General features: G+C 34.0%; 1 protein-coding gene across 2 annotated transcripts in view; it reads right to left on the bottom strand.

The window, feature by feature from the left end:
* The window catches only part of LOC145293754 (intermembrane lipid transfer protein VPS13B-like), a 260242-nt gene that overhangs the window by 192089 nt on the left and 41167 nt on the right, over window positions 1-26986 (bottom strand). For both annotated transcript variants that reach the window (XM_080140245.1, XM_080140246.1), the window contains exons 7-13: window positions 26930-26986; window positions 17417-17608; window positions 12602-12726; window positions 8774-8955; window positions 6129-6263; window positions 3891-4061; window positions 1140-1343 (exon numbers count right to left, since the gene is read on the bottom strand). The exon at window positions 26930-26986 is cut by the window's right edge and continues 119 nt beyond it. In XM_080140245.1, the coding sequence (XP_079996371.1) occupies window positions 1140-1343; window positions 3891-4061; window positions 6129-6263; window positions 8774-8955; window positions 12602-12726; window positions 17417-17608; window positions 26930-26986 (1066 nt within the window). The remainder of the gene's footprint in view (window positions 1-1139; window positions 1344-3890; window positions 4062-6128; window positions 6264-8773; window positions 8956-12601; window positions 12727-17416; window positions 17609-26929) is intronic.

Raw genomic sequence — 26986 nt, forward strand, 5'->3', positions numbered from 1 at the left:
CTTCAAAATTTAGCTGAATTGGGTAGCTCACCGTGAAAACATTTTCATAACTTTTTTTCACGTGTACAAATATTTTTTTCCTTTTGGAAATTAAGTTTAGTTCAAATACAATAAAAAAGTAGTCGAAAACCTACAAAACAATAATGATAAATCAACTTTCAAAACTAGGTCCCCCATTTTTGTCTGCCCATTTTTGACCGTCCCTATGTTTAGTGAAGGCAAGAATGGGCTGGCTGTGGCAAGTGCGTGGTCAGCAGAAAAGAAAAACGCATGTCAGAGAAGATGGACATGTGGCCCTGCACTGGCAGAGAGACTCTTTAAGACGGGGAGAAAGAACACGGTTCATGCGTAATGGCTACTTTACGCATGACATGACAATGAATATTGAAAAGTTTTAATGAAATAATAGATTGCCACTTTTTGAAATACTGTTTCCTATTTTGATTATTATTAGAAATTTTAAAAAGCCAAAACACAATATATTTTTTTTCTTTTCTTAAAAAAAAAAAAAAATAGGACCTATTAGGTTAAAAACTTGCTTTAAAGAAAAAAAATGTATTGTCTTTGGCTTTCTTAAATTTCTAATAATCTGCATGAATTTAGCACTCTCGCGTTAGTCATTTTCATTTGAGCTATCATCAAATGGATAAAAAAACGTTAAAATTTAATAAACATATAAATATATAGTTACGCATACATACAACAGCACTTCAAGTCAACTTATGCCTGCCAAGTTACAGTTTTTTTTTCAATTTTAACCTGTTAACAACTATTTTTATCGGTTAAAGATCAAATCAAATTTGTTCTACAGGTTCAAATCCCCTATACATCAAGTTTCAAGCCTGCAAACCAAAAATTGACAGAGGGGTTTGGTAGAGACCATTCCTTAGACAGACAGACAAAATCACAGTTATATATAGATGGATTTATTTCATCCTAGTGGTAAAGTACTGCATGGTTTTTAAGCATATATGCATAACAAATTAAGAAATGAGGCCATTTGTGATTTTAATAATAAAAAAAGGAAACATCAAATATTTCTTCAGAGAAGGAGAGATAGAATGTGTTACGATTGCATATGATGAGAAATTTAAATTTTGGCATTGCAAAAAAAATGTTTTGTCGTTTAAATATGTTACCTTGCGAGAGGTTTCCCTGCAAAGGTGACGCAACATGAGCTAAATTCGCATCGATGACTTTCTCAACCTTCTGTCGTTGCTGTTGCTGCTGCTGTCTAAGTTTTGGATTCACTTTTTTACGAGGCATATAAGAAAGCCATGCGTAGATGGCTGGGTCAAGCAGCACGGCCAGGCCCGCAATGTTCATTTGTAAAAGAGCAGGAGCTGAAATTAACAAAATCTGCAGATTATAAAAAGCAGACCATTTCAGATGCATATATTAACAAGTCTCAACACATTTAAAATTTAAACCAGTTTTTGTTTGTTTTTTTCTTTTTTTTGCTTTAAGGCATATCAATTCTTTTCAGATTATTTCATGCTGACACTGGTCAGTTCAAATATTTATTTATGGTTTTTGGTTTGTGATTTTGTTTTACAGTATATCAACCCTTGTCTATTTACCTAATGCAGAATCCAGTAATTTTGTGCAAGTGCTCGTCTGAGCTCCAATCTATGGTCCCCCACCTTGCCAAACTTTCACAAAAAAACACTAAACTAGCTATAACCATTATCAACAATTTCCCCCACTCTATATGATGTGCCTAAATCTAAATACAGATTCCATGAACAAAGCTTCTTTCCTAAAACTGCTCACCTGTGAACACTGTTCTACTTCTTCCCAGCCGATTACAATATTGTAGCTTTTAAGTCCAATGTAAACAAATTCTTGTATAGCCATCTCCTTAAATAATCCAAATTCTACCCAATCTGGACCATTAACAATTGCTATACAACCAACTTACATTTTTTAACCCTTATTCTTCAGGCCTTGATAAATGGTGGCCTCTTTGTTAAAAAAAATAAAAATGAAAAAAAAAAAAAAAAAATTCGTTTTATTTTTTTTTTATTTTTATTTTTTGGATAACCAGAACTTAATGCAGATATCACGAGAGGACATTTTCCTCTTTAAAATATGAAGAAATTACAATTTCTTACATAAATGGTAACAGAAAAATAATATAAATATCAAATAAATATATAAATAATACAAATTACTATTATAATATATAATAATCTTTACTATTAATAAAATTCTAAATGTTTATTTATTTATTTATGTGTGTGTATATATATACCAATAAAACTTCCAAACGAATGCACCGAGTTGAAAAATACTTTTTTTCCCTGACTGGTGTGAGTCCCTAGATTGTCCTTATCTATATATGGTTCGTAACGAACAACACCAAGTCACACAAAAAGCCTGAAATAAGGGGTTTTGGGTCGTTTCGTTTTTGTCGAAAAAGCTACCTGCCCATGTCAAAGGAATTTAGCACTGTCTGTATACAGTCACGGTAACATCTTTCAGCATACGGACAGGATTTGTGGCGCAATGGATAACGCATCCAGCTACGGATCAGAAGATTCCAGGTTCGAATTCTGGCAAGTTCGTAATAATTTTAACCATCATTTTAAGTAACGTTTACTCATTATCCTTACCCTTAATTAGGGCATTTTTGTTTTTTCAGTGATTTTGTTTTGTGTATATGGGAATTTTCCATACTCCAAGTTCACAGGGTAAGCGTTGATGGTAAGAAAATGTCGATTTTGTGTTTGACTCGATGTTGTGTGTGCCAACTCGATGTTGTGTAAGTATAAAATATATAAGGCTGGTGCAAAAATAATGTCGTTTTTTTATATATATATTTTATATATATATATATATATATATATATAGTTGGACGTCGAAAAACAACATTATTTTTGCACCAACCTAATAATATATAATAATATAACATTTTTACTATTAAAATACATTACATTACAATTAAAAAGATTCTTTTTAAAAATTCCTGCAGAGTTGTAAAAACAGACCAGAAAAGTGTTCTTTTTCCGAGAGTTCCAGAAAGTTCCAAATCATAGTGTTCCATTTTAGAAATTCTAGAAAGTTTCATCCCCAAAAGTAATATATTATTATTTCTTAAACTCGGTTATCATTTACATAAAAGCTATATTAACCTAAAACCAGATTTATCTTCCCTACTCCATTTTTCTTGTAAATGTTTTTACTGTTTATCTATTCAATAAATTCTTTAATTTTTCTCTTGCATGTAACAATATATATATATATATATATATATATATATATATATAAAAACTAGATACATAAAAGCTAGATTAACCTAAAACCAGATTTATTTCCGTTACACCCTTTTTCTTGTAAATACTTGCTCTCACTATTTATCTGTTCAATAAATTCTTTTATTTTTATTTTTTTTCAATATATGTTGTGTCTTCCCCTAGACATTTTCTTGCACGTAACAATATATATATATATATATATATATATATATATATATAAAGGAACAAACCAAATTATGTGTTCATCAATGTTTCGTCTTCATTTCGAGACTTCCTCTTCCTAGTTTGTATGTAGTCTGTAAATAATAGATTCTATTTAACCCATAAATAGGATTCTGACATTTACTACCACAACTCAGATCCAAGTGTATTAATGGAGTGTGCTGGTGGAATAATAAAATTATCACCCTTGAAAAGACGACAAGATTCCATTTCCGTTTTATGATGAACACATAACTCGGTTTGTTTCTTTTGCTCTATTTTGTTGGAATACTATTTCCATTATTCTCATCATATATATATAAACAAGAGAGGAGATTAAGAAGAGAGTAAATTGTATCACAGACTTCAACTCACTTTTCAACATCAACAACAGGCATGATTTCACATGCGATAAAAGAAAAAAAAATTTACCTTCAGGTGTGTCCGTCTTATTCGGAAGTTGGATAGTAAATACAATAAAATCTACAGGTTGGGATGAAGGTGATGATGAGATGTTGTCGGAAATGAAATATGTGGATGATGTCACAGCAGTTGTTGATGATGGTCCGGAGAGAATTGGAATCACTTGATCTTTACCATTTTCTAAAATTAAAAAAAAAAAAAATCCATATAAATAGTTGATATTATTTTCATTAAAAAAGTTCAGTCAGGGAAACAGGTAGCAGGAAGGGAATCCCAAAGTCTAGCGGTTCGAGGTAAGATACTATTAGAGCAGAAAGCTTTCTGGCATTTAGGGACCTCAACAATGAAGGGGTGAGATTTTGTTGCTAAACAGGTTTGTTAGGGATATGTATGTTGAGGGGCAAAAGTGAAATACGTTCATCAGAGCACATTCCATTAAAATATTTGTAAAATAGGCACAAAGATGCAACATTACAGCGATGGGACAGGGGTTGGAGCTTAGTTGACAAAGTGGGACATATTAGATTTGAGACTCTTTTTTTGGACCCTATCCATGAGGGAGAGACTAGTGGTATATGCACCAGCCCAGATGTGGCAACAATACTCCATGCATGGGCAAATGGTGGCCTTGTAGCGGTATAGGATACTCTCAGGTGTAAGTAATCTTCTGTTTGATAAAAGGAACGCATCTTCTTTGCAGCAGCCTTTCCAATGTCCTCAATGAATTTGTTCCATTACGTTCTGGAGGTCATTTTTCCAACAATTCTGCCATTGTCTTAGATTTATACACATCCGTTCTTCTCTCGTACATGTTATAGAGCGTCGTATCTTCAGCAAATATACCCATCTCGGACACAATATTATCAGGGAGGCTGTTCATGAATATCAGGAATAATACTGGTCAGAGTATCAACCCTTGAGGCACTCCAGCATTAATGTTATGCTGCTTAGATATACATCCATCAATGATAACCTGCATGGTCCTCTCGTCTAAGAAGGATCTAATTATATTTAGTATACGTTCAGTTATACTGTATGATTTAATTTTCAAGAGCAGCCCTTCATGCCAGACTTTTTTGTTTTTATTCGTACTTATCTATATATAAAAAAACGAAAATGTATGTATGTATGTTTGTATGTGTGTATGTTTGTGTGTCTGCTAAAAACTTTCAACAGACAGAACAAAAATTCACAAACTCTGTATCATATTGAAGCTCCATCCTTCGCATGAAAAATATCGAAAAATTAGCCAAAAACGTTAATTTTTTCACCCCGAAATCGACAATTTTCGACAGGGGGGGGGGACAACAAAAACGGTCCTCTCGTGACGACGACCGGTTCTACGCATGCGTCAGATGACGTCATGACCTGATTTACTTTAAATAGTTGAAGAACTGACTAAATTTCATGTACGTCGCGTTAGGTCAGTTGATTAGCGCATTGGTTCATTATCTAAACGTTTTGGGTTCGAATCGCAGTGTGAGATATCTTTCTTTTTTTTTTTTTTTTTTAAATTTAAATATTGAACCAGTGTTATTTAAGCCATTTTTCACGTAACGTTTGTTTTTCTGTTTTTTTTTTTTACTTCGCTTATTCTTAGCGACACCCAAAAACACCTGGGTACCTACCGATGTTTTAAATTTTAATATCGAAACAGGCTTATTTAAGCCATTTTTCACGTGTTTTTTTTGGTTTTAACGTTCATTTTTCTGTTTTCTTTTTTGTTTTTTCGATTTTTACATCGTTCGTTTGCCTTCCGTTAGTTTTTTTTGTGTTTTTTTTCGATGTTTTGATTACCCCCCCCCCTCCGCTTAAGTTTTAACATTCGTTTTTATGTTTTCTTTTTTTACTTCGCTTATAACAAACAAACCTGGTCATTGACCTCATTTGCTGAATAACTATTGCTTACGTCGTCGTCATTGTCGTCGTAACACTCGATGACCTCCGTGTGGGCACCTGTCAATTTCGTTCTTACTTAAATAAATTCAAACATCTTTCAGTAACTCATTCTGGCTGGCTGAACGGTTCATGTTTTTTTCACATTTCATTTTCAAACTTCGCCTCAGGGCTTCAGGATCGATCCTACCCCCCCCCCCCCAGTTTCTTTTTTATTTACGAGCGCACACATCTCCAACCACCCGGGCAACGCCAGGTACCCCCGCTAGTTCTAAAGAAAAGAAAATCAATGGAAGTTTGAAGTTTTCTGGAGAGGAAAAAAGAAATGCAAAGTTTTTTAACATTACTTACTGTTAATATATAACATGGCTTGTACGCTGGATAAAGTCGCAGTGACCGCAACAGCAGAGGGTGTGAAGCAGGTTCGCATTTCAAAATTATTCAAGGTCACTTCAAACAGCGGCAAAGATTCACTTAATTCATTTACTACAAAAGAAAAAATAGACAAAGAAAAGCATTCATAAAAGAAACCAAACAGACATTAAAATATATATATATATATATATATATATGTATTATTTTACATAATTCAGAGGTCAGCCAGTTCCAAATAACTAAAGATCTCTTAGACTGGACCAAACTTTTGCAAAAGCAATATCACCTGAAGAGGTCTCTTATTACTTGTAACTGACAGACCTAAACATACTCATGAATGTGTAGTGATATATTGTAAACAAAGCAAATGAAAAGTACATTTTGCCCTACTTTGGTATTTAGCACTCTGTATTAACCTCGTTCGTTTTTTTGTTTTTTTTTTACAAGGGAATAACCACTTATCAAGGCCCAGAGGCCACTCAAGGATAAGGGTTGAAGAGTGTACAGGAGTCAAAAGGACAATATAGTAATCGTTAGAAGTGTAAATTTGGTAAATTGGATTACTTAAGGGGAACGACTCATCAAGAACTTGTTTACATTGGACTTGAAGACAGCCATATTGTAGTCAGCTGGAAAGCAGGGAAACGGAAGAGAGTTCCACAAATGTGCAGTTCTAAGAAAGAAGCTTTGTTCATGGAATCTACGGTTAGCTTTAGGTACAGATAAAGAGTGGGGGAAATTATTGATAGTGTTTTCAGCCAGACAAGTGTTTCTTGTGAATGTTTGGTGAGAGGGGACCATAGATTGCTCAGACGGGTACTTGCCATGAAAATCGCCAAACTTTCACAAGAAACACTCATCTAGCTAAAAACACTATCACTAATTCCCCCACTCTTTATTTGTGCCTAAACCTAAACATAGATTCCATGAACAAAGCTTCTTTCTTAGAACTGCACGGCTGTGGAATTGTTTTCCGTTTTCCTGCTTTCCGGCTGACTACAATATGGTTGTCTTCAAGTCTAACATAAACAAGTTCTTGATGAGCCGTTCCATATAAGTTAACAAATTTACCAAATTGATTACTATATTGTCCAATCTCTACTGTGCAGCTGGATGGGGGGGGGGCGTGTGAGTATGTTTCTCTGAAAGAAAAACAAAGAGGATCCAAACTAAAAACTTTAAAAGGAATTGTCTACTATATTTAATAAAACAGGATAAAAATGATGTCTTAATACAGACACGTACACATATATAGCTACTTAGCAAATATACCCGGGGAACCAAGTGCAAGAGAGATTCAAACAATTGCACTTAAAGGGTTAAAATCTTAAAAAGATCTCTGTTGGAATATCTGAGTTAGCGGGTGAATATTACATCCCCAGCTTGAACAAATTGCTAAGAAAGAGTTACATTCCAATAAACAAAAATCAGAATCAGTCCACAATCATGACTTTAGTTTATTTTTTTTTATTGTTTATTTCCAAGTTATTTGACTTATTTTTTTCATAAATGTCTGACATGTTTTGTTGTATTGATGAGAGATATTGTCCATTGTGTTGTCAAACAACTCATCAGAGGCAAATAGATATTATTACAAATTGCACCAAACAAACAAACAAAACAAAATTATATATAAACAATTTTTCTTTTTTTTTTTTTTGAAAAATAAAAAATGGCATAAATACCACAAAACACAATTGCAACTACTCTTCTGATTTTTTGGAATTTTTCTTCTTCTGATGAGTGAAGGCGGAAAATATTAAAAAATTTACATATTATATGAATGGTTCTGCGCTAATTGAACATTACTTAAAATAAATGGTAAGATGGACAACATCTTGAAATTTGGTACAGAGAATTTTTGTCATTTATTTATATATATATATATATATATATAAATATATATATATATATATATATAACTGCTTGATTATTGAATACTTGAATCTTGTCTTTAACAATCAGAGGGTTCGATCTTTTTAAAAGGGATGACAAGTGAATATATATATCTATATAGTAAGTTATAAAATATATATGGCGATTAAGCTACACAGAATATTCTGTGTAGCTTAATCGCCATATATATTTTATAACTTACTACCTAGCTCTACAATACGTATTGAGCACTGCTGAAGTAAATACTTAAAAGTTTACGCATAAATTTATACTTTCACATATTAATTTATGTGAGTAAACAAAGTAGTTATATATATATATATATATATATATATATGGGCGTGGCTCAGAGGCTAAAGAATAGAGGTAGAAAGTTGTATGTTTTGGTTTCAATTCTAGTTGATGGCACCTAAGTCATATATATATATATATATATATATATATATATATTTTTAGTTTTGATCTCATTACCGTATATTAGGTTCAATATAATGATTGATAGAGAATTGTCTCTATAATAAATAAATATCTAATTTGCATGAATTAAAATATTATATTTAAGCACATATTATGACTTACCAGTGAAATATATATATATATATATATATATATATATATATATATATATATAGATAGATAGATATATATATATATATATATTCACAGTAAGCCAAAAAAGTATTCAAATTATTATTCAACAAAAATTGGAGAAAATAAAAAGGAACCTTTGCTGTCAGCCGAGATGTCATCAAACAGCGTGTCATCCAAAGCAGCAATTGGTCGAGGCTTTTTTTCTAACCAGGATTTCCAAATGTGAAACATGAAAAGGATATGTGATTTCTTAAGATTAATACTCAGCTGAGGAATCTCGAACATGTATTCGGTTGAGGACAGGTAAGGGTTTTTCCTGGAAGAATTTAAAACAAATAAAATTTCAGAAAATGAAGAAACATCCAACACACTTCTGCTTTACAATATATTTCTCATATATAATAGATTAGCTATAAAAATAGTAAAAAAAAAAAAAAATAAATAGTTTACTTGTCCAGAAATCCCCCTCCTATATATTAAAAAACAAAAATAAATAAAATTTTGTATGATGTACATACCCATGATGAAACGAAAATATATTCCAAAAATCATTTAACTTGATCAAGTAGTTTCATAAAATCAAATTTTGTGTGTATCCAAGGAGTGATTATCTCAAATCACTATTTTGAAAAAAAAAAAAAAATCACAAGAAACAAAGGGAGATAACTCAACAATCATTTGTACTTACTAGAAAATAATTTTCTTTATAAAAATAAGACTACTTGATCAATTTCCATGATTTTTGGAATATGATATTTTTGTTTCTTCATACAATTTTTTTGGTTTTTGTCCAGAATTTACCCTATCTAAAAGACAAAAACAAAGAAAATCCGTATGATGCACGTATGTATTTTTTTAAAAGTTATCTCCCCTTGTGCTCTTTGTTTTAGATTGTTTTTAAAATTGCGGAAAAGATAGCCTTTTTTTGGTTACTTATAAAATTTAATTTTCTTATTTAAAAATAAAATTACTTGATCTATTTACGTGATTTATAGAATATGATATTTTTGTTTGATTACATCGACATACAGATTGTTCTTTATTTTCAATTATTGATATAAGAGAAATTCTGGACAAGAACCAAAAATAGTAATCTGTATAGCTATAAAAGTGAGAATGTGAGTGTGTGTGTGTGAGAGGACACTTTTCAAACTATATACTCAACAAATGTTTTATCTACAGTTTTGAAATTTGATATATTGGGTATTCAGACATGTAGAAAACATTTTAATCAGTTTTCCTCTGGAAAAAACGACTGATAAGGTGTCAAAATTGAACAATTGGTACATCGGATGTTTATCTGTTTGTCAACTGTTTGACAAATGCGCATGTGTGAATCGTTTATGTGACATAACTTATGTTAAGAATAAGTAGGTTTGAAAACACTTTTTAAAGATTATGTCAAGCAGGCCTAATGGTTATTGTACTTGACTCACTGCCTTTAGGTCTTGGTTTCAGCTTGAACATTTTTTTTTTTTTTACTTACAAGAAGTGTCTTGGCCTTAGCCGCGCTAATCAGTTTATATCAGTCCAAGGCATTCGATAGGGTCGACCATCGGTTCCTAGGAGCTGTGCTAGAGGCCGCCGGATTTAATCCGGACTTCCGCAAGTAGATCTTTGTCCTGTATGATAGGCCGACGGTAGCGGTGCAGATCAACGGTAAGCTGTCGGAGTCATTCGCTGTCTCTCGGTTGGTGGGTCAGGGTTGTCTGCTGTCGCCTCTGTTGTACGTCCTGGCAAGTTAAGGGACGAGGCGGCTACACCAGTCCTGCGCGTAATAGTTCTCCCTGGAGACACACGAGCCAGGGTTTCCGCGTTCGCTGATGACGTCACCGTGTTCATGTCTTGCCACACGGACGTTCAAGCGGTGGTCGAGGCGCTCGCTCGATACGAAGAAGTCACAGGGGCCATGTTCAACCGCAGCAAGTCTGTCGGCCTGCGGTTGGGGGCCTGGACCGGGGTAAACTCACTTCTAGGTATTTTCAGCTGGACTGATGGACCGGTCCATATTCTCGGTGTCTGGTTTGGACCGGGACTTCAGCTGGAAAAGAATTGGTCGGAAGTATATGGCAAGGTCAAATCGTCGGTGAAGACTTGGATTGGAAGGAAATTGTCCTTGAAGGGTCGGGCGGAGGCGTGTACTACATACGTCTTTCCGCTCATCCTTTACCGATTGTCTGTACTTCCTCTCCCTGCAGAACAACTAACCCGCTTACAAGGGCGCCTCGATTTACTATTGTGGAACGATGGTAAGCATTATGTCTGCAGAGAGGTCTGTGTCCAGAATCCGAGCGAGGGAGGCCTGGGTCAGCCCAGTCTCTTGTGTCATAGAAATGCTGAGAGATTGGCTTTCCTGGGTCGTTCGCTTGAAGAAGACGCTCCTTGGGTCCCTGTGGTTGAGAACTCGTTTCCCAATCTCAAACCCAACCCCTCGGTAGAAGGTCCTCGTAGACCGAGGGGGGAGTCTAAGTTCTTCTCCGAATGCCGACCGCTCTTAGAGCTTTGCCGGGGACCAGTGTCCTCGATCAGCCAAGAAAGAAACTTTATCGGGAGCTAGTGGAGGGGACCGCGAAGGATCCACTTTGTAGGCGGATGGGATGGTCGATGGAGGTTGTCCGTTCTCATTGGAGTTGGGCGCCAGGATGGGAGATTCTGAACAACTCGAAATTTTCCCTCACCTGGCGACTGGTCCGAAACGCGCTGCCCCTTCTCGACGAACTCTGCCGGTATAAAGAACATACAAGGGGCTTCTGTCCGCGCTGTGACGAACGCGAGCCCGAAACGATCGGGCATGCGTTTTTTAGTTGCAGCCGGATCCAGCCCTTATTGGAGTACGTCGGGAGGGTAACGGCTCGCATCGATGCCGAATGTCCGCTCGATCTCGACGAAGGTTATTTTGTGTACAACATGGAGCCGCTGTTCCCCAGGGAGGAAAGAATGGTGATCCTGGCAGTAGCGCGCATAGTGATTTGGATCACGCGCCTCAAGTTGGTCCGACTCGAAATTTGATATACAGGGTACTGAGATTTGGAAAAATCTATGTGATCGGTTTCGGCCAGAAATTTGGCTGTTAAGGTGGTCAAAGTTCAACGATTTGACCTTTGAGAACTCTATCAAACTCCTCCGACAATTTTGGGTCTAAACACTTGAAATTTTAGATATAGGTTCCTCGGACATGGATCTAACTTAATAACTTGATTTGAGCCCAAAACAATAAATATTAAGGGGTCCTAATAGGGGTCAAAGTTTAAAAAATTGACCGTTTTTTTTGTTTTGTTTTTTTTGCTCAGCATACACCTTCAAACAACCGGGCAACGCCGGGCACCCATGCTAGTATATCTATAAAAGTGAGAATGTGCGTGTGAGGACAATTCTCAACCTATATACTCAACGAATATTTGATCTACAGACTTGAAATTTGGTATATAGGTTAATCAGACACATGGAAAGGGGTAAAAATTTCAAAACTGGCACATGAGGGGAGGGGGTCATTGGATTTTTATCTGTTTGTCAATTGTTTAAAGAATGCAGGTGCCTGAATTGTTCACGTGACAGATTACTTATGTTAAGAATAAGTATTTTGGAAAACACTTTTTAAAGATCATGGTAAGCTAGCCTAATGGTTATCGTACTTGACTTATTGACTTTAGGTTCTCGTTTTGCTTTCAACTTGAGTATTATTTTTTCTGTTACTTACAAGAAGTGAACTCTTTAGAAAAAAACAACGCTCGCATGCAAATGTCTCAGTTCCTGTACGAATTAAAAATATAATATTTATGCATATTTTAGGACGGGGCAACGCTGGGTGGCCTGCAAGTATAAAATAAAAAGGGTGTTTATATTTCAGGAGATGCCATCGTATTTTTCCATCTTGTGAAAGAAAAAGAGAATATTAATAAACCCTTTAAGACATCACATGATTTCAAAGAGAAGCACAAAAGTGAACATTCTGGGATTCTTACCAATAAATAGGAAAAAGTAGTGTCCGCTTATAGAGCGCTCCACTGCAAGGGGGCACAATGGTCACTGAATGAGAACAGGTGCCAGCAGGGTCAATGTGAAGAAGTCCAGTAGAAAAACTATACAACTACAACAGAAAAAGAAAAAAAAGGTAGCACAAGTGACAAAGGTATTATTAGATTTTTGATTATCTAAATATTAATTTACTTGTCCGTATGTCCAGTGTCACAAAAAAAAACATCATCACAAACATTAATTAATAAGAAACGAATTACCTCCCTTTATAGTCGCTCTTTATCAGTTAAAAATCATTAAAACCATTTCTTTAACAAAAATTTAAGAATCCCCCCCACAAAAAAAAACATGGCTGTCTGTTTACGTTTTCAAATTTTATAATTAAAAAAAAAGTCATGTTGAGAGGAAACTGTAAGTTTTTATAGTTTCTTTTTCAAATTAAAAAAAATGTGCAAGTGGATCGATGACATCTGTCCTATTATAATTCCTATATAAATTATTATTCAGAAAAAAAACAATGTGTCGTGTGTTGAATTTTAATTAGAAAAAAAATCTAAATTTTTTAAATCAATTCTTTTTAGTTTTAAAAGGTTAAAAAAGAATTTGCTAAAAATCGTTTCAAATTTTTTGTTATTTTATCTTATTTTGTATTCATTTTATTTGTAATGCGTTTTAAAAGTTTTCAACTACCGTGGAATTTCAACGGGTTCTGCTAGGTTTTTTTAAATTTTTTCTCTTAGTTAGCCTGTATGTTCCACTCTTCTGCAGAAACTACTGGATCGATCTAGGTTAAATTTTATATGCACTTTTGTTATGACAAGACACAGCAAACAAAGTATTATGGTATCCATTCGATGCACAATTATGGATTAATAGTGATTAGTATTTATTGCAAAAATGAGCACAAATTTAATCATATTCAATCAGAAATTTGGCATAAAGCACTCATTATAAGGATATCAAATTTTCCAACGTTTAACAGACTAAAACGTCTTTGTGGACCCATGTGTATTCCCATCGACAGTCGCTAGCGAGAAAATGACGATCCAGCAATAAGAAGTTAAACGAAACATCCATGGCACATGATATTGGGGGGTCGGCAGTCTGTCGGGGCCCACACATGTTGTCACAGCACCAGGCAGTTTTTGTAAAGAAGCTAATGGATTAGGAAGATGGATTATAATGAGGTATTTGAACAATGAATAGATGAAGACCACTAGACCAATGAGTCAAATGAGCTGGAACAAAGAATAATATAAATCAGACAATTCTGAAAAATAAATGCCATAATAGTACATACTAGCAGGACCTGTGGAAATTCCACAGCAGACTATTTCATATGTAATATATTGATATTGTCATCCTGTAGATGTTCAGCATAAATGAAGATGCTCTAATACTTTTGTCGCTCCTTTGTTAAAACTACAAAAGTATTTATCTAAGCTAGCAGAGACACCTGGAATTGCCTGGTCATAAGATATGCTTAAATATGACATTTTAATTTATACACATTTCATATATACTAATATAGAGTAAATTTTTTATCGATTTCATGGCAAGTGCTCGTCTGAGCTTCAATCTATGGTCCTCCCTTCACCAAACTTTCATAAGAAACATTAGTCTAGCTAAAAACACTATGAATAATTTCCTCCACTCTTTATCTGTGCCTAAACCTAATCGTAGATTCCATGAACAAAGTTTCTTTCTTAGAACTGCACACCTGTGGAACTCTTCCTTTTGCCTGCTTTCCAGCTGCCTATAATCTGGTCATTTTCAAGTCCAACGTAAACAAGTTCTTGATGAACCATTCCCCTTAAGTAATCCAATTTACCAGATTTCCACCACTAACAATTATTACAACATTATCCCATTGACCACTGTACGCTTATTAACCCTTATCCTCAAGTGGCCTCCGGGCTTTGATAGGTAGTGACTCCTTTGTAAAAAAAAAAAAGATTCTTATATATTATAAAGTTGTGATTTAAAAATGACTTGGGTGCATCAGCTTGAATCGAAACCAAAATCAAAACTTAAGAAAATAAAAATATATGTATGCATATATATAACTTGAGTTCCTTCAACTATAATCGAAACCGAAACCAAAACTTATTAAGAATTCTTGGTAAATTTATTTATTACAAGAAATGGAAGATCATAACAATTAAACAACAGTCACTCAAAAGAAAAAAAAAGCATGCCACACAAAATAACACGCATGCTATCATATTAGGATACAGATAAAAAGAAACAAAGACCAGCAACATCATTTTTTGGGAACCACGCAAATTACATATAGGTTTTTGAAACTTATCAAAAACCTCAAACTGGACAGAGATTCATAAACCCAGATATGACAACAATACTTCTTGTAATGCCTGATCGTAAATTTAAAGAGATAGAGAATACCATCAAGTATAAGAAACTGTTTGGTGGGGTTAGGGTTAGGGTTACGCAAGAAAAAGTAATGAATCTAACCTCTGGACGGGTTAGGGTTAGGGTTACGCAAAAAAAAAGTAATGAATCTAACCTCTGGACGCCAAGAAAGATCCGATGAGGAAAGAAGAACAAGAAGTTTCAGAGTTGATTTCTCCTCAAGAACAGAGCCATACATTAAAATCTCAGGAAGAAAACGGTTATACTTATAGAAAAACAATAGAATTTGATTTTATTCCAGTAGTAAAACAAATATCAACATAAAACTAGCAAACAACTAAAACTATTACTACTGCTACTATGCACACACACACACATACACACAATTAGTAGATGAAGCAACTAAAAGACATATACACATACCGTATTGAGCGTACTTGCATACACTGTCTTACACAAACTTTCATACTAATATAACAAAAATAAACAGCTGAAACTACAGCTGCTGATAATAATACACACATATACATTTTTCTATCTAATAAACATATTTATGTGAAGCAACAATACGAGACATATAAACTTTATGCCCATTGAACATGAAACTTACTTGCACACAGTATCTTTCATGAACTTGAATGCCTACTAGACATTGTCCTTGAGTGTCTAAGGTCTCTCTGTACAAGGGTTGGTCAGAACAACCTGGTATGAGGATATTTTTCCCTATAAGTAAACGCTGACTAACTATTCAAGATCACATAGTATTCGCAGCCTAAATACGATCTCTTCTGTAAGGCTTACCCACACTGGCTTTTACTAGTGCATCTTCTTCAAGTGATGTTACCTCAAGTAACAACATAAAGCTGGATACTCCACAAGAATAGCTGAATTCTTGTCCTGGCATCCAGTAAGACCATAGACCAAAATGAAAGATATATGAAGATGTTTAATTGGGGAGAGGAAAATTATGTTCTCAATTTCTATACTAACTCAGTGTTTGAGAGATAAAGAAATTTAATAGAACATTCGAATATCTGTGTATCTCATGTAGAGTCAAGTGTTAGTCCCAGGGAGTGGGCCTCTTGATTTCTGAGAACTGAAGTAAAATTTAAAAAAAAAAAAAAAGTGGATTCCATTATATTTAGATTTTTCGAACAACTATTCTGATCTTGAGTGGTATTTGCACAACGTTTCGATCGGCATAAACTACGGTATTCTTCGGGTGTATCCTATTGAACTCAGAAATCTTTCGGTTGAAATCAGAAATCTACACGGAATACTTTATTTAATCAGAAGGGATAGCATGTTCACGTTCTATCAGCCATGACTGGGTAGATGACCTAAGTAATTCGCAATTGCATTTGGGTGTTGCCCATACTAAGGATTGAACCTTTGACAATTTAGAAGGGTGTAACTTACAACAACTTTATAACTACAGCACGAATCCTTGCAAAGGTCACATTGGACACATGAGAACTATAGCCTGAAGAATCCAGTTAATATGACTAATCAATCTTCATCTAAAAATTTCAAACACATAACATGTGGAGCTGTTTCATAATTTATTGGATGTGTATGTGCATGCATATAGGATTCCCTCTATAAGGCTTACCCACACAGGCTCGTATGAGTGCATCTTCTTCAAGTGATGTTACCTCCACCAGACTAGATGAATTCTTGTCTTGGAATCCAGTAAGAAATCACAAGAGAAAGGTAGTCTATAACATATTTAAATGGTTAAATGGGGGGGGGGGGGGGAATTAATATGCTTAACTTGTTTACTAACTAAATATTTTAGACGTAAAGATTTAATGCATTATTCAACTATCTATCGCCCATTTTGCCTTTTATATAATAGAAGGTGGCCACTTGATTTTTGAGAATTTCAACTGAAGTAAAATGAAACCGTGAAAACTCATACTAACATGCACACATGCATAGAATAACAGGTTCTTGTCCAGAATTCCCCTATATTAAAAAAAAAGAAGGAAAATCTTTATAATGTATGTACCTATGACAAAACAAAAATATCACATTCCAAAAATCACGCTCATTGATCAAGTAGTTTTATTTTCATAAAGAAAATAAATTTTAAGCAATTAATGGGAATTCATAGGCATCACAACAAAAAATTGCAAGTTTGAATTATTGTCAGGTTATCACTCTTTGTTTCTTAAGATTGTTTTCAAAATGGTGACAAGTAACAGTTGTTCCTCGGATACTAATAAAATTCGATTTTCTTATTTAAAAATCAAACTACTCAATTTACGTGAGTTTTGGAATATAATATTTTCCTTTTTTTACTGGGATATGTACATCACACAGATTATTTTAAAAATGATATTTTTTAATATAGGCAGAATTCTGGACAAGGTCCAAAATAAATTTTGGTAAAAATATGTCAATTTTTGAAGAGTGGATGTACTAACCTTGACCTGCATATGTGTGTAGCAGTGATGCATTAGCTGGCTGGAAGGTCCAGCGAGTTTGCTGACCACTGGCACTACATGGTGCGGGTACATAGCTTGACTGTACTGGATATCAAATCGGACGGTGGAAAGAAGGACTGCAGGAAGAATATACTGTGAATTTGAAGACTCATTTGATCGTTTTGTGTTGCCCTTTAATGATATTAAAAAGAAACAAAAACATTTCAACTTTCTATTTCAAATTAAACTTCCAAATTTTACTTTTTTTCTTGAATTTAAAGTAAAAAAGTCATAAAATAAATAAAAGTAAAATAATTAATCATTAAAAGAATAGCACATAAATAATAAAAAATAACACATAAATAACGACAAAAAAAAAACATAATTTTTAAAATAAACATATAAATAATTTTTTTCAAATTCCACATAAACAATAAACAAATAATTTAAAAATAACGCATAAATTATAAAAAATTAAAAAAATAACAACACATAAATAATTACAAAACCAGACATAATTTTTAAAATAAACAGATAATTTTTTTTTAAATACCACATAAATAATAAAAATAAATAATTTTAAAAAATAACACATAAAAACCAAAAAGGAATAGATTTAGCAAGTACTAAAAGGACTTATCAATAAACAATGGAAATTGTTCTTAATGTAGACAAAGAGATATAAGGATAGGGTTTCAATTAGGGTGTTGCAGTTGAAACACCACTGAAGACGGATCATGGTTTAGACCAGATCGAGAGCCCTTGAACAGAGATGGGGCCACACGGTTGGTTGGTTGTTTTTGTTTTACAGCATATCAACCTTTTTCAGGTTATTTAATGCCGAATCTAGTTATTTTGAGGAACGATTTTTAATGGATTATATTTTTTTTTTACGTCAGTTTCTATTAAACCCATAGTTGGAACCCTAACAGGTACTACCACTCCGGGTCAGAGTGGACCTGGGAGCAATGGCAATTAAAGGGTGGCTCCACACTCCCCAAAGCCCGCAAGGTGGGGCCTCACCATCGGATATAGTTTTAGATCATATCCAGGACTGGGGCCACACGGAGACACAATTTGGTTCACATCACCAATGAAACACCATATGGCCCCACCGATAAGCTGCTAACTCCAAACGTTGTGTGTGCTGTGGATTTTTCATTCATCTTCTTATGACCACATCGCGTCATTTCCTTACTGGCGACAGTCAATGGGGACACACACAAGTCTACAAGTATAAAAATAAAACAAACCATATCACAGGAAAAACACAGATGTCAATGCTTCACATATGCATAAGGGTTGAAATCTGTGTGTGAAACTGACATACACACTGAGGTCCACATTTTTATCTATTGTCAAGGCTGTCTCCGTCAGTTAGTTGATTAATTCATTTCTGTTCAAGAACTCTTGATCTGGTACAAACCATGATCCATCTTCAGTAGCATTCAAATTCCAACTGTTCACCTTAAAGTTTAGGCCTCAACTAACTAAAGCATCCAACTGATCCTCCCCCCCCCCCATCAAGTGTCGTTCGTATTGTTCAATCCTTAGTTCATTGTTCAGTCCTTTTGCTATCGCCATTCGTCACACCCTAATTAAAACCTACTCTCATTTCTCTTTGTCTGCGTTATGAACAAGTTCCTATCTATTGTCTATAGATAAGTTCTTGCTAAACCTACTTCTTTTACCTTCGTCATTTATCCTTTCCAGCACTTGACGGACATAGTGTCAGATGACTTTAAAAGACATCCATTTCTGTGGCTCCATATAGAATGTTTCCCTTAGTTACCATTGCTCCCAGGTCCACTTTGGCCCAAAGTGATAATACCTGCTACTATTACCAGATCAAGCTGTCCAAAGATACTGGCTTCCTGGCCAATCATTATAGGCAACTGGAAACTGCCTGTGAATTTAATATTCATTTGACACTTCCTCCTTCAGAGGAAGCCAGTTCAAGATGCCTAAGGTGAATGCCATCCAACACACAACAACATTTCTCCTTTCTTGTTTCAATTTTCTTATCATTTTTGTGAAGATGGCATATTCTACCGGATGCCAGACATACACCCACTCTTCCAGATACTCTAATCAAGAGATCTTTTTAGGATTCCAACCATAATTGTTTAGATCTCCCTTGTATTTGATTCACTAGATATATTCATTAGGAAATGTGTTTCTTTTTTAATTTGTTTTCATGATCCTAGCTATTCTTAGAATTACTGGATGAAGGTTTACTTAAAATAGCAATTTATTTTCATGTCGTGCGTAAGACGTACAGTATATCGATACACTAAGGCTGACTGGGATAGTTTCCGTACATTTATATCTGATCTACCTCTGCATTCCATGTTTAAAAAGGATGTGTCCTCTATAGTATTAGACCTGACGGAATGGTTAATTGTAGGTATTGACCGTTTCATACCCTTGAAAAAGTTTCAGCAAAAACCTAACAGCCAGCCATGGTTCTCTCCAGAATGTGCTGCTGCCATTGCGCACAGAAATCACTTTTTCCACTGCTTCAAACCTAATAGATGTATGGAAACTAAAGCCGCTTTCAGGATTGCCAGCAACCATTGTAAGAAAGTAATAAAGAACGCAAGAGAGTTGTATGCTCAATCTGTTGTCCAAAGTAGCTGAGCAGCGGCTTGGTTCCCACCAGTTTTGGCAAATAGCAAACAGAATCCTGAACAGAAGCGTGTGCTCCATCCCAACTATTATCAATGGACCTGAGGTAATCTCGTCAGCATCAGACAAAGCCAAACTCTTTGTCAAGAACTTTGCAGCTAATTCTACCCTTTGCGACCAAGGCCGCCAACCCCCAATATTTCCTCCTGTATCAGAAAACACGCTATGTGATATACGTATATCTGTCCGTGATGTTGCCAAGCTAATCAAAAACCTTGATTCCAGTAAAGCAACTGGCCCTGACGGTATTCCAATTATAGTACTCAAAAATCTTCAACCTGAACTAGCGCCCATACTTACAAAACTGTTTAAACGTTGTCTTAAGGAGAATAGTTTCCCATCTCCCTGGAAAATTTCATCAGTATGCCCTGTATTTAAGAATTCAGGTGATCGCTCATCCCCCTCTCAGTACAGGCCAATAAGTCTCCTGTGCATCATGAGTAAGTTGCTAGAATCTGTATTAAATACAGAAGTAATCAACCATCTCAACAAAAATAACCTTCTTAGTGACACTCAATATGGTTTCCGTTCTGCTAGATTTACAGCAGATGTGCTTACAGTTATATCGCATAGGATTAGCAAATCTCTCGACGGTGGCAATCTTTCTAGGGCAATTGCTCTTGACATATCTAAAGCCTTTGATAGGGTATGGCATAAAGGTTTACTTCATAAGATCGCTAGCTATGGTATAGCTGGAAAAGTCTTCTCAATTATTAAATCATTTCTTTCTGATAGGTTCATAAGAGTAGTAGTTGAGGGGCAAAAATCAGAAGCTCACAGTATTAATGCCGGTGTCCCTCAGGGGTCCATGCTGGGCCCAACTCTTTTCCTGATCTACATTAATGATCTTCCAAATCACATCCTTACATCATTTGTAGACATTTATGCTGATGACACTACCATTTATGGTAGCACATCTAAGACAGTAAACGACCAAGTTCTCTCCAATTCTCTCTCCTCTGATCTTGAGCATGTAGTACAATGAGGAAAGGAGTGGCTGGTTACTTTTAATGCATCTAAAACCAAGCTTCTCTCTTTACATCATCAATATTCTGATCCACATCTGGCATCAATTGAAATGAATGGCTCTCGTCTTGGGGAGGCCTCAAGTTTTGACAAGCTTCTGGGCTTGACCATTACTCCTGATCTTAAATGGAACACGTACATCAAATCTGTTGCCAAGGTCGCTGGAAAAATCGTGGGATTTTTCTATCGATCCGGTAAATATCTCACTGTTGATGCTATTCTCTATCTATATAAGAGCCAGGTACGTCCAAGGATGGAATACTGTTGCCACATCTGGGCAGAAGCTGCTAGAAAGGACTTGTCCTGCCTTGATAGAGTTCAAAATAGACTTCGTAGCCTCGTAGGAGATGTCCTTTTCTCTTCCTTACAACCTCTATCTCATAGAAGAGATGTTGTGAGTTTGTCTCTGATGTATCGTTATTTTCATGGAAAGTGTTTGACTGAGCTTCAATCTATGGTCCCCCCTCGCCAAACTTTCACAAGAAACACTCGTCTAGCTGTAAACACTATCAATAGTTCCCCCCACTCTTTATCTGTGCCTAAACCTAAACGTAGATTCCATGAACAAAGCTTCTTTCTTAGAACTGCACGCCTGTGGAATTGTCTTCCGTTTTCCTGCTTTCCGGCTGACTACAATATGGTTGTGTTCAAGTCTAACGTAAATAAGTTCTTGATGAGCCGTTCCATATAAGTTATCAAATTTACCAAATTTTCATTACTAATGATTACTATATTGTCCAATTTCTACTGTACACTCTTTAACCCTTATCCTTGAGTGGCCTCTTGGCCTTGATAATGTGGTGATGCCTATGTAAAAAAAAAAAAAAAAAAAAGACGTTAGTATTTAGTTAATATCTATCTCTAAATTCTGTTGAAACCAGCATCATTATGGACACTAATTTCAACTAGGCTTGCGACTTTCGGTATGGCACAATCACGCTGACACACCGGTTCTCCCCAGATCACCGATGTTAAGCAAAGTTGAGCCTAGCCAGTACCAGATGGGTGACCATTTGGGAAGGCTAGGCGCTGTATATACCTTCTGGGAAGGTTGGGTGTAGAGCCAGCACCCTCACCCTGTAAAAAAAGAACTCCTTGCTACAAAAACATCTATAAAAAGTTGTAGATGTCCTGTACCCCTCCACGGGTCTAAGGACTATGGATTGCGACTTTCTCCTTTCTGATCATATTTAACAGCTCCATTGTAGCTGTTGGGATTGCATAGTCATATTGAATGATGCAGCTCTTTCTGGTATGCTCATTTGCATTGGTCAACTGAAAACTTTCTAGAAGTTCCTGTGTCTGGAGTTATAGCAAAAGCATGCCTAGTTATAAATCTATATATATAAAAATGTAAATGTTGGTTTGTTCGGAATTAATTGTCTAAAAAACCACTGGACGGATGGCTTCCACGTTTTGGTATAATATGTTTACTATATCCATGTGTGTTTTTATATATTTCTTTTTAATTATAACATTATACTTAATTTTTCTATGATAAATAGGTGGATTTATTTATTACCGCTTCCTGTCACGTGACCAGTGTTACAATTTAGCGGTTTTGCTGCTATATCTGGAGATTTCGGTTACAATCTAGCGGGAAATTCTAGAAAATCTGGAGGTATTTGGCACCCACACACCCGCATTAGATTATTAAAAAATAAAGAAAAGCGCTTGAAAATATTCAATGTAAGTAAAAAAAAGTAGCATTTATTGCCTTTGGTAACAATTATTTATTGATTATTTGTTTTGTTTTTCATCTTTTTTTCGACTAACCATTCTTAAATCTCACTATAAAATCGATTTTTCTAAGTACATTTTAGGTGGGGGGGGGGGGGATTCCAACCTCCGAAGTTTGGGTTTGTATTACTGTACACATAGATTCGAAAAAGTTGTCAAAAAACAAATATATAACAAATAAATGTTATCAAAGGCAAGATAAGTTACTTTTCTGCCAAACTGGATATTTAAATTAACCACACGTGGTCTCAAAATGAATGACGACGCTCAAAGTGTATACACATTTTGACTCCTCCCTTTACTTAAAAATTCACCAAAAATCAGGAAATTAACGAATTTTAATGAAAATTGCAGTATTTTTCAAATAATGATCGCAGAATATAATGAACTAATTATTTTTACTTAACTCTTAGTGAAAATGTTTTATTTTGTTTAAACAAAAAATACCTTTACTAAAGTTATGGTTTTCAGTAGTAAATAAAAAACGCAAGAATTTATTTTTGCTTTTTTTAAAGCATCGTAATTTGTAACAATAAAAAATAATTTTTACAGTAACATTACGAAAAAAGCCCCTAAAGCCCGTATTAATGTATTCGATATAACTCGAAGAAAAATGAATTATCGGATACTATTCAGGAAATTAAAGATTCAATTAGATTCCTATTTCAGTCACCTAAATTATTTAGGGTGAAATGAGTTTAGGAATTTATAGCCAAACCTAAATATTTTTTTTTTGGTAAATATCCAGATACGCTACTACAGAACACCGAACACTCTAATTTGTTTGGAGGGGGGACAAATATATAACAGATAAATGTTATCAAAGGCAAGATAAGTTACTTTTCTGCCAAACTGGATATATTTTTCGTGTTTTTATTCAATGTAACATATTTATTCAGCTCGAAAAACATACAGTGTTTACCGATGTATTTGAAAATTCAAGATGGCGTCTCACACCCTCTTTAACACCGTAAGTTTGGAAAAAGGTGTTATAAATAAAAAAACTATACAAAATACGGATTTGTATTACTGTACACATAGATTCGAAAAAGTTGTCAAAAAACAAATATATAACAAATAAATGTTATCAAAGGCAAGATAAGTGACTTTTCTGCCGAACTGGATATATTTTTCGTGTTTTTATTCAATGTAACATATTTATTCAGCTCGAAAAACATACAGTGTTTACCGATGTATTCGAAAATTCAAGATGGCGTCTCACACCCTCTTTAACACCGTAAGTTTGGAAAAAGGTGTTATAAATAAAAGACTATACAAAATACTATTAAAAACCCGCCGAATATATGTCAACCTATGTCACAGTAACGTGTATTGAGCGAGTTTTTAACAGTATTTTATCCGTTTTTTTATTTATAATATCTTTTCCCAAACTTACCGTGTTAAAGAGAGAATCAGACTCCATCTTGAATGTTCCAATACATCGGTAAACACTGTATGGTTTTCGAGCTGAATAAACATGTTACATAGAATAAAAACACAAAAAATATATCCAGTTAGGTAGAAAAGTAACTTATCTTGCCTTTGATAACATTTATTTGTTATATATTTGTTTTTTGACAACTTCTTCGAATCTATGTGTACAGTAATACAAACCCAACATATTTATTCAGCTCAAAAAACATACAGTGTTTACCGATGACTTGGAAAATTCAAGATGGCGTCTGATTCTCTCTTTAGCACGGTAAGTTTGGGAAAAGGTGTTATAAATAAAAAAACTATACAAAATACTATTAAAAACCCGCCGAGTATATGTCAACCTATGTCACAGTAACATATATTGAGCGAGTTTTTAACAGTATTTTATCTGGGCTTTTATTTATAACACCTTTTCCCAAACTTACCGTGTTAAAGAGAGAATCAGACGCCATCTTGAATTTTCCAATACATCGGTAAACACTATGTTTTTCGAGCTGAATAAACATGTTACATTGAATAAAAACACAAAAAATATATCCAGTTTGGTAGAAAAGTAACTTATCTTGCTTTTGATAACATTTATTTGTTATATATTTTTTCGAATCTATGTGTACAATAATACAAGCCCCACCGACCACTCTAATTTGTTTGGGGTGGGTGGGAATGTGATGTTGGGGGGGGGAGGGAATGTGATGTTGGGGCGCGCGCGCGCCCCAACATCACCCCCCCCCCCCCATTTAAATGTTAAATGGTGTTCTAATTGGTAAATGTCGGTGCGTTACTTACGGAAAATTTGAAAATTCAATGTTCCAGGTAAAAAAAAAAAAAACAGATAAATTAACCCCCCCCACTCCAACTTGGTGTGCTTTCCTTTTCTTATTTTATTTTTTTTTCAGCTAATTTTAAATTTTCCACCCAAAAAGTGCTATAATGTATTTTTGAAAATTAGAAAATTCTATGTCCTGGAAAAAAAAAATCCCCTCCCCCCAACGTAGTTTGCTTGGTGAAGCCGTCGTTTATGCTACAGCGTGCATGCGCGTAGCATAAAAGGAAGCTGAAAAATGGTGGAAAGAAGTTTGTGGGTTCAGGGGTAAATACCATGCAAACGGTAAATTTGCCCCAAGTTTGACTATCAGATTCGTTGTCAGCCACCTCAATTACCTATACAAAAACAAATTAGAGTGGTCGGTGTTCTGTAGTAGCGTATCTGGATATTTACCTTTTTTTTTTCTTGCTTAAAAAAAATAGCATTAATACAGTAAGTTAGGTAAACTGACTTTTTTGTTTAAAAATGGAATTATTTCCCTTTCGTTATTAACTTTTTTTTTTTAATTTTTTTTTTAATAAATATTTTGTGTTTTATATACATAAAGTACAATTGTTGAATGTTACTGTTTTGATTATATTCGTTTTGGGGGGCACAATTAAAAAATTAAGAAAGATTAAAATGAAGCGAAATTTAAGTTTCCGTTCCATTTTTACAACAACCGTAAAACAGTGCATACTCAGCAAGTTTTATCGTAATTTATAAGCATATTGAAACACTAAATCAACATTTTATTTATTTTTTTGCATAATTAATGATGGAAGTATTTTTCTGTTTATTTTCTTAACATCTGTTAAAAAATAAATAATTTGTACATTCTCTTGAAAAAAAGAATCAAACTTTTCTCTACTTTCACATGTGTTCTATTTTAACAAACTGAGCCACAGCAACGCGTGGCCGGGTACAGCTAGTTAATTAAATAATTTTTTCCTGGAATTACATTTTCTTTCAGAAAACTAGTTACTTTTTCTCGATCAAGGAAATAACACAAATACCTAATGAAATCTTATTTAATTTTATTTTTAATCAACAAAATCCTATTTAAATTTCTTTTTTAAAATCAACAAAATTCTATTTAATTTTTTTTTAAATCAACAAAATCCTATTAAAATTATTTTTTTAAATCAACAAAATCCTATTAAAATTATTTTTTTAAATCAACAAAATCCTATTAAAATTTTTTTTTAAATCAACAAAATCCTATTAAAATTATTTTTTTAAATCAACAAAAACCTATTAAAATTATTTTTTTAAATCAACAAAATCCTATTAAAATTATTTTTTTAAATCAACAAAATTCTATTTAATTTTATTTTTAAATCAACAAAATTCTATTTAATTTTATTTTTAAATCAACAAAATCCTATTAAATTTTTTTTTTAAATCAACAAAATCCTATTAAAATTTTTTTTTAAATCAACAAAATCCTATTAAAATTTTTTTTTAAATCAACAAAATCCTATTTAAATTTCGTTTTTAAAATCAACAAAATCCTATTTAAATTTCGTTTTTAAAATCAACAAAAACCTATTTAAATTTCTTTTTTAAAATCAAAAAATTCTATTTAATGTTTTTTTTAAATCAACAAAATTCTATTAAAATTTTTTTTTGAAATCAACAAAATCCTATTAAATTTTTTTTTTAAAATCAACAAAACTCTATTTTATTTTTAAATCAACAAAATCCTATTTAAATTTCGTTTTTAAAATCAACAAAAACCTATTTAAATTTTTTTTTTTTTAATCAACAAAATCCTATTAAAACTTTTTTTCTTTTTATCAACAAAAGAAGCTTACTCTGTCAGATCTGGAAACATGTTGCTTCTTTCGGACATTTTTTTGCGGATGTTCAGC

Source organism: Euprymna scolopes, chromosome 15 (genome assembly GCF_053919585.1).
Source record: "Euprymna scolopes isolate OS-2025 chromosome 15, ASM5391958v1, whole genome shotgun sequence".
In the NCBI taxonomy this organism is placed as follows: Eukaryota; Metazoa; Mollusca; class Cephalopoda; order Sepiida; family Sepiolidae; genus Euprymna; species Euprymna scolopes.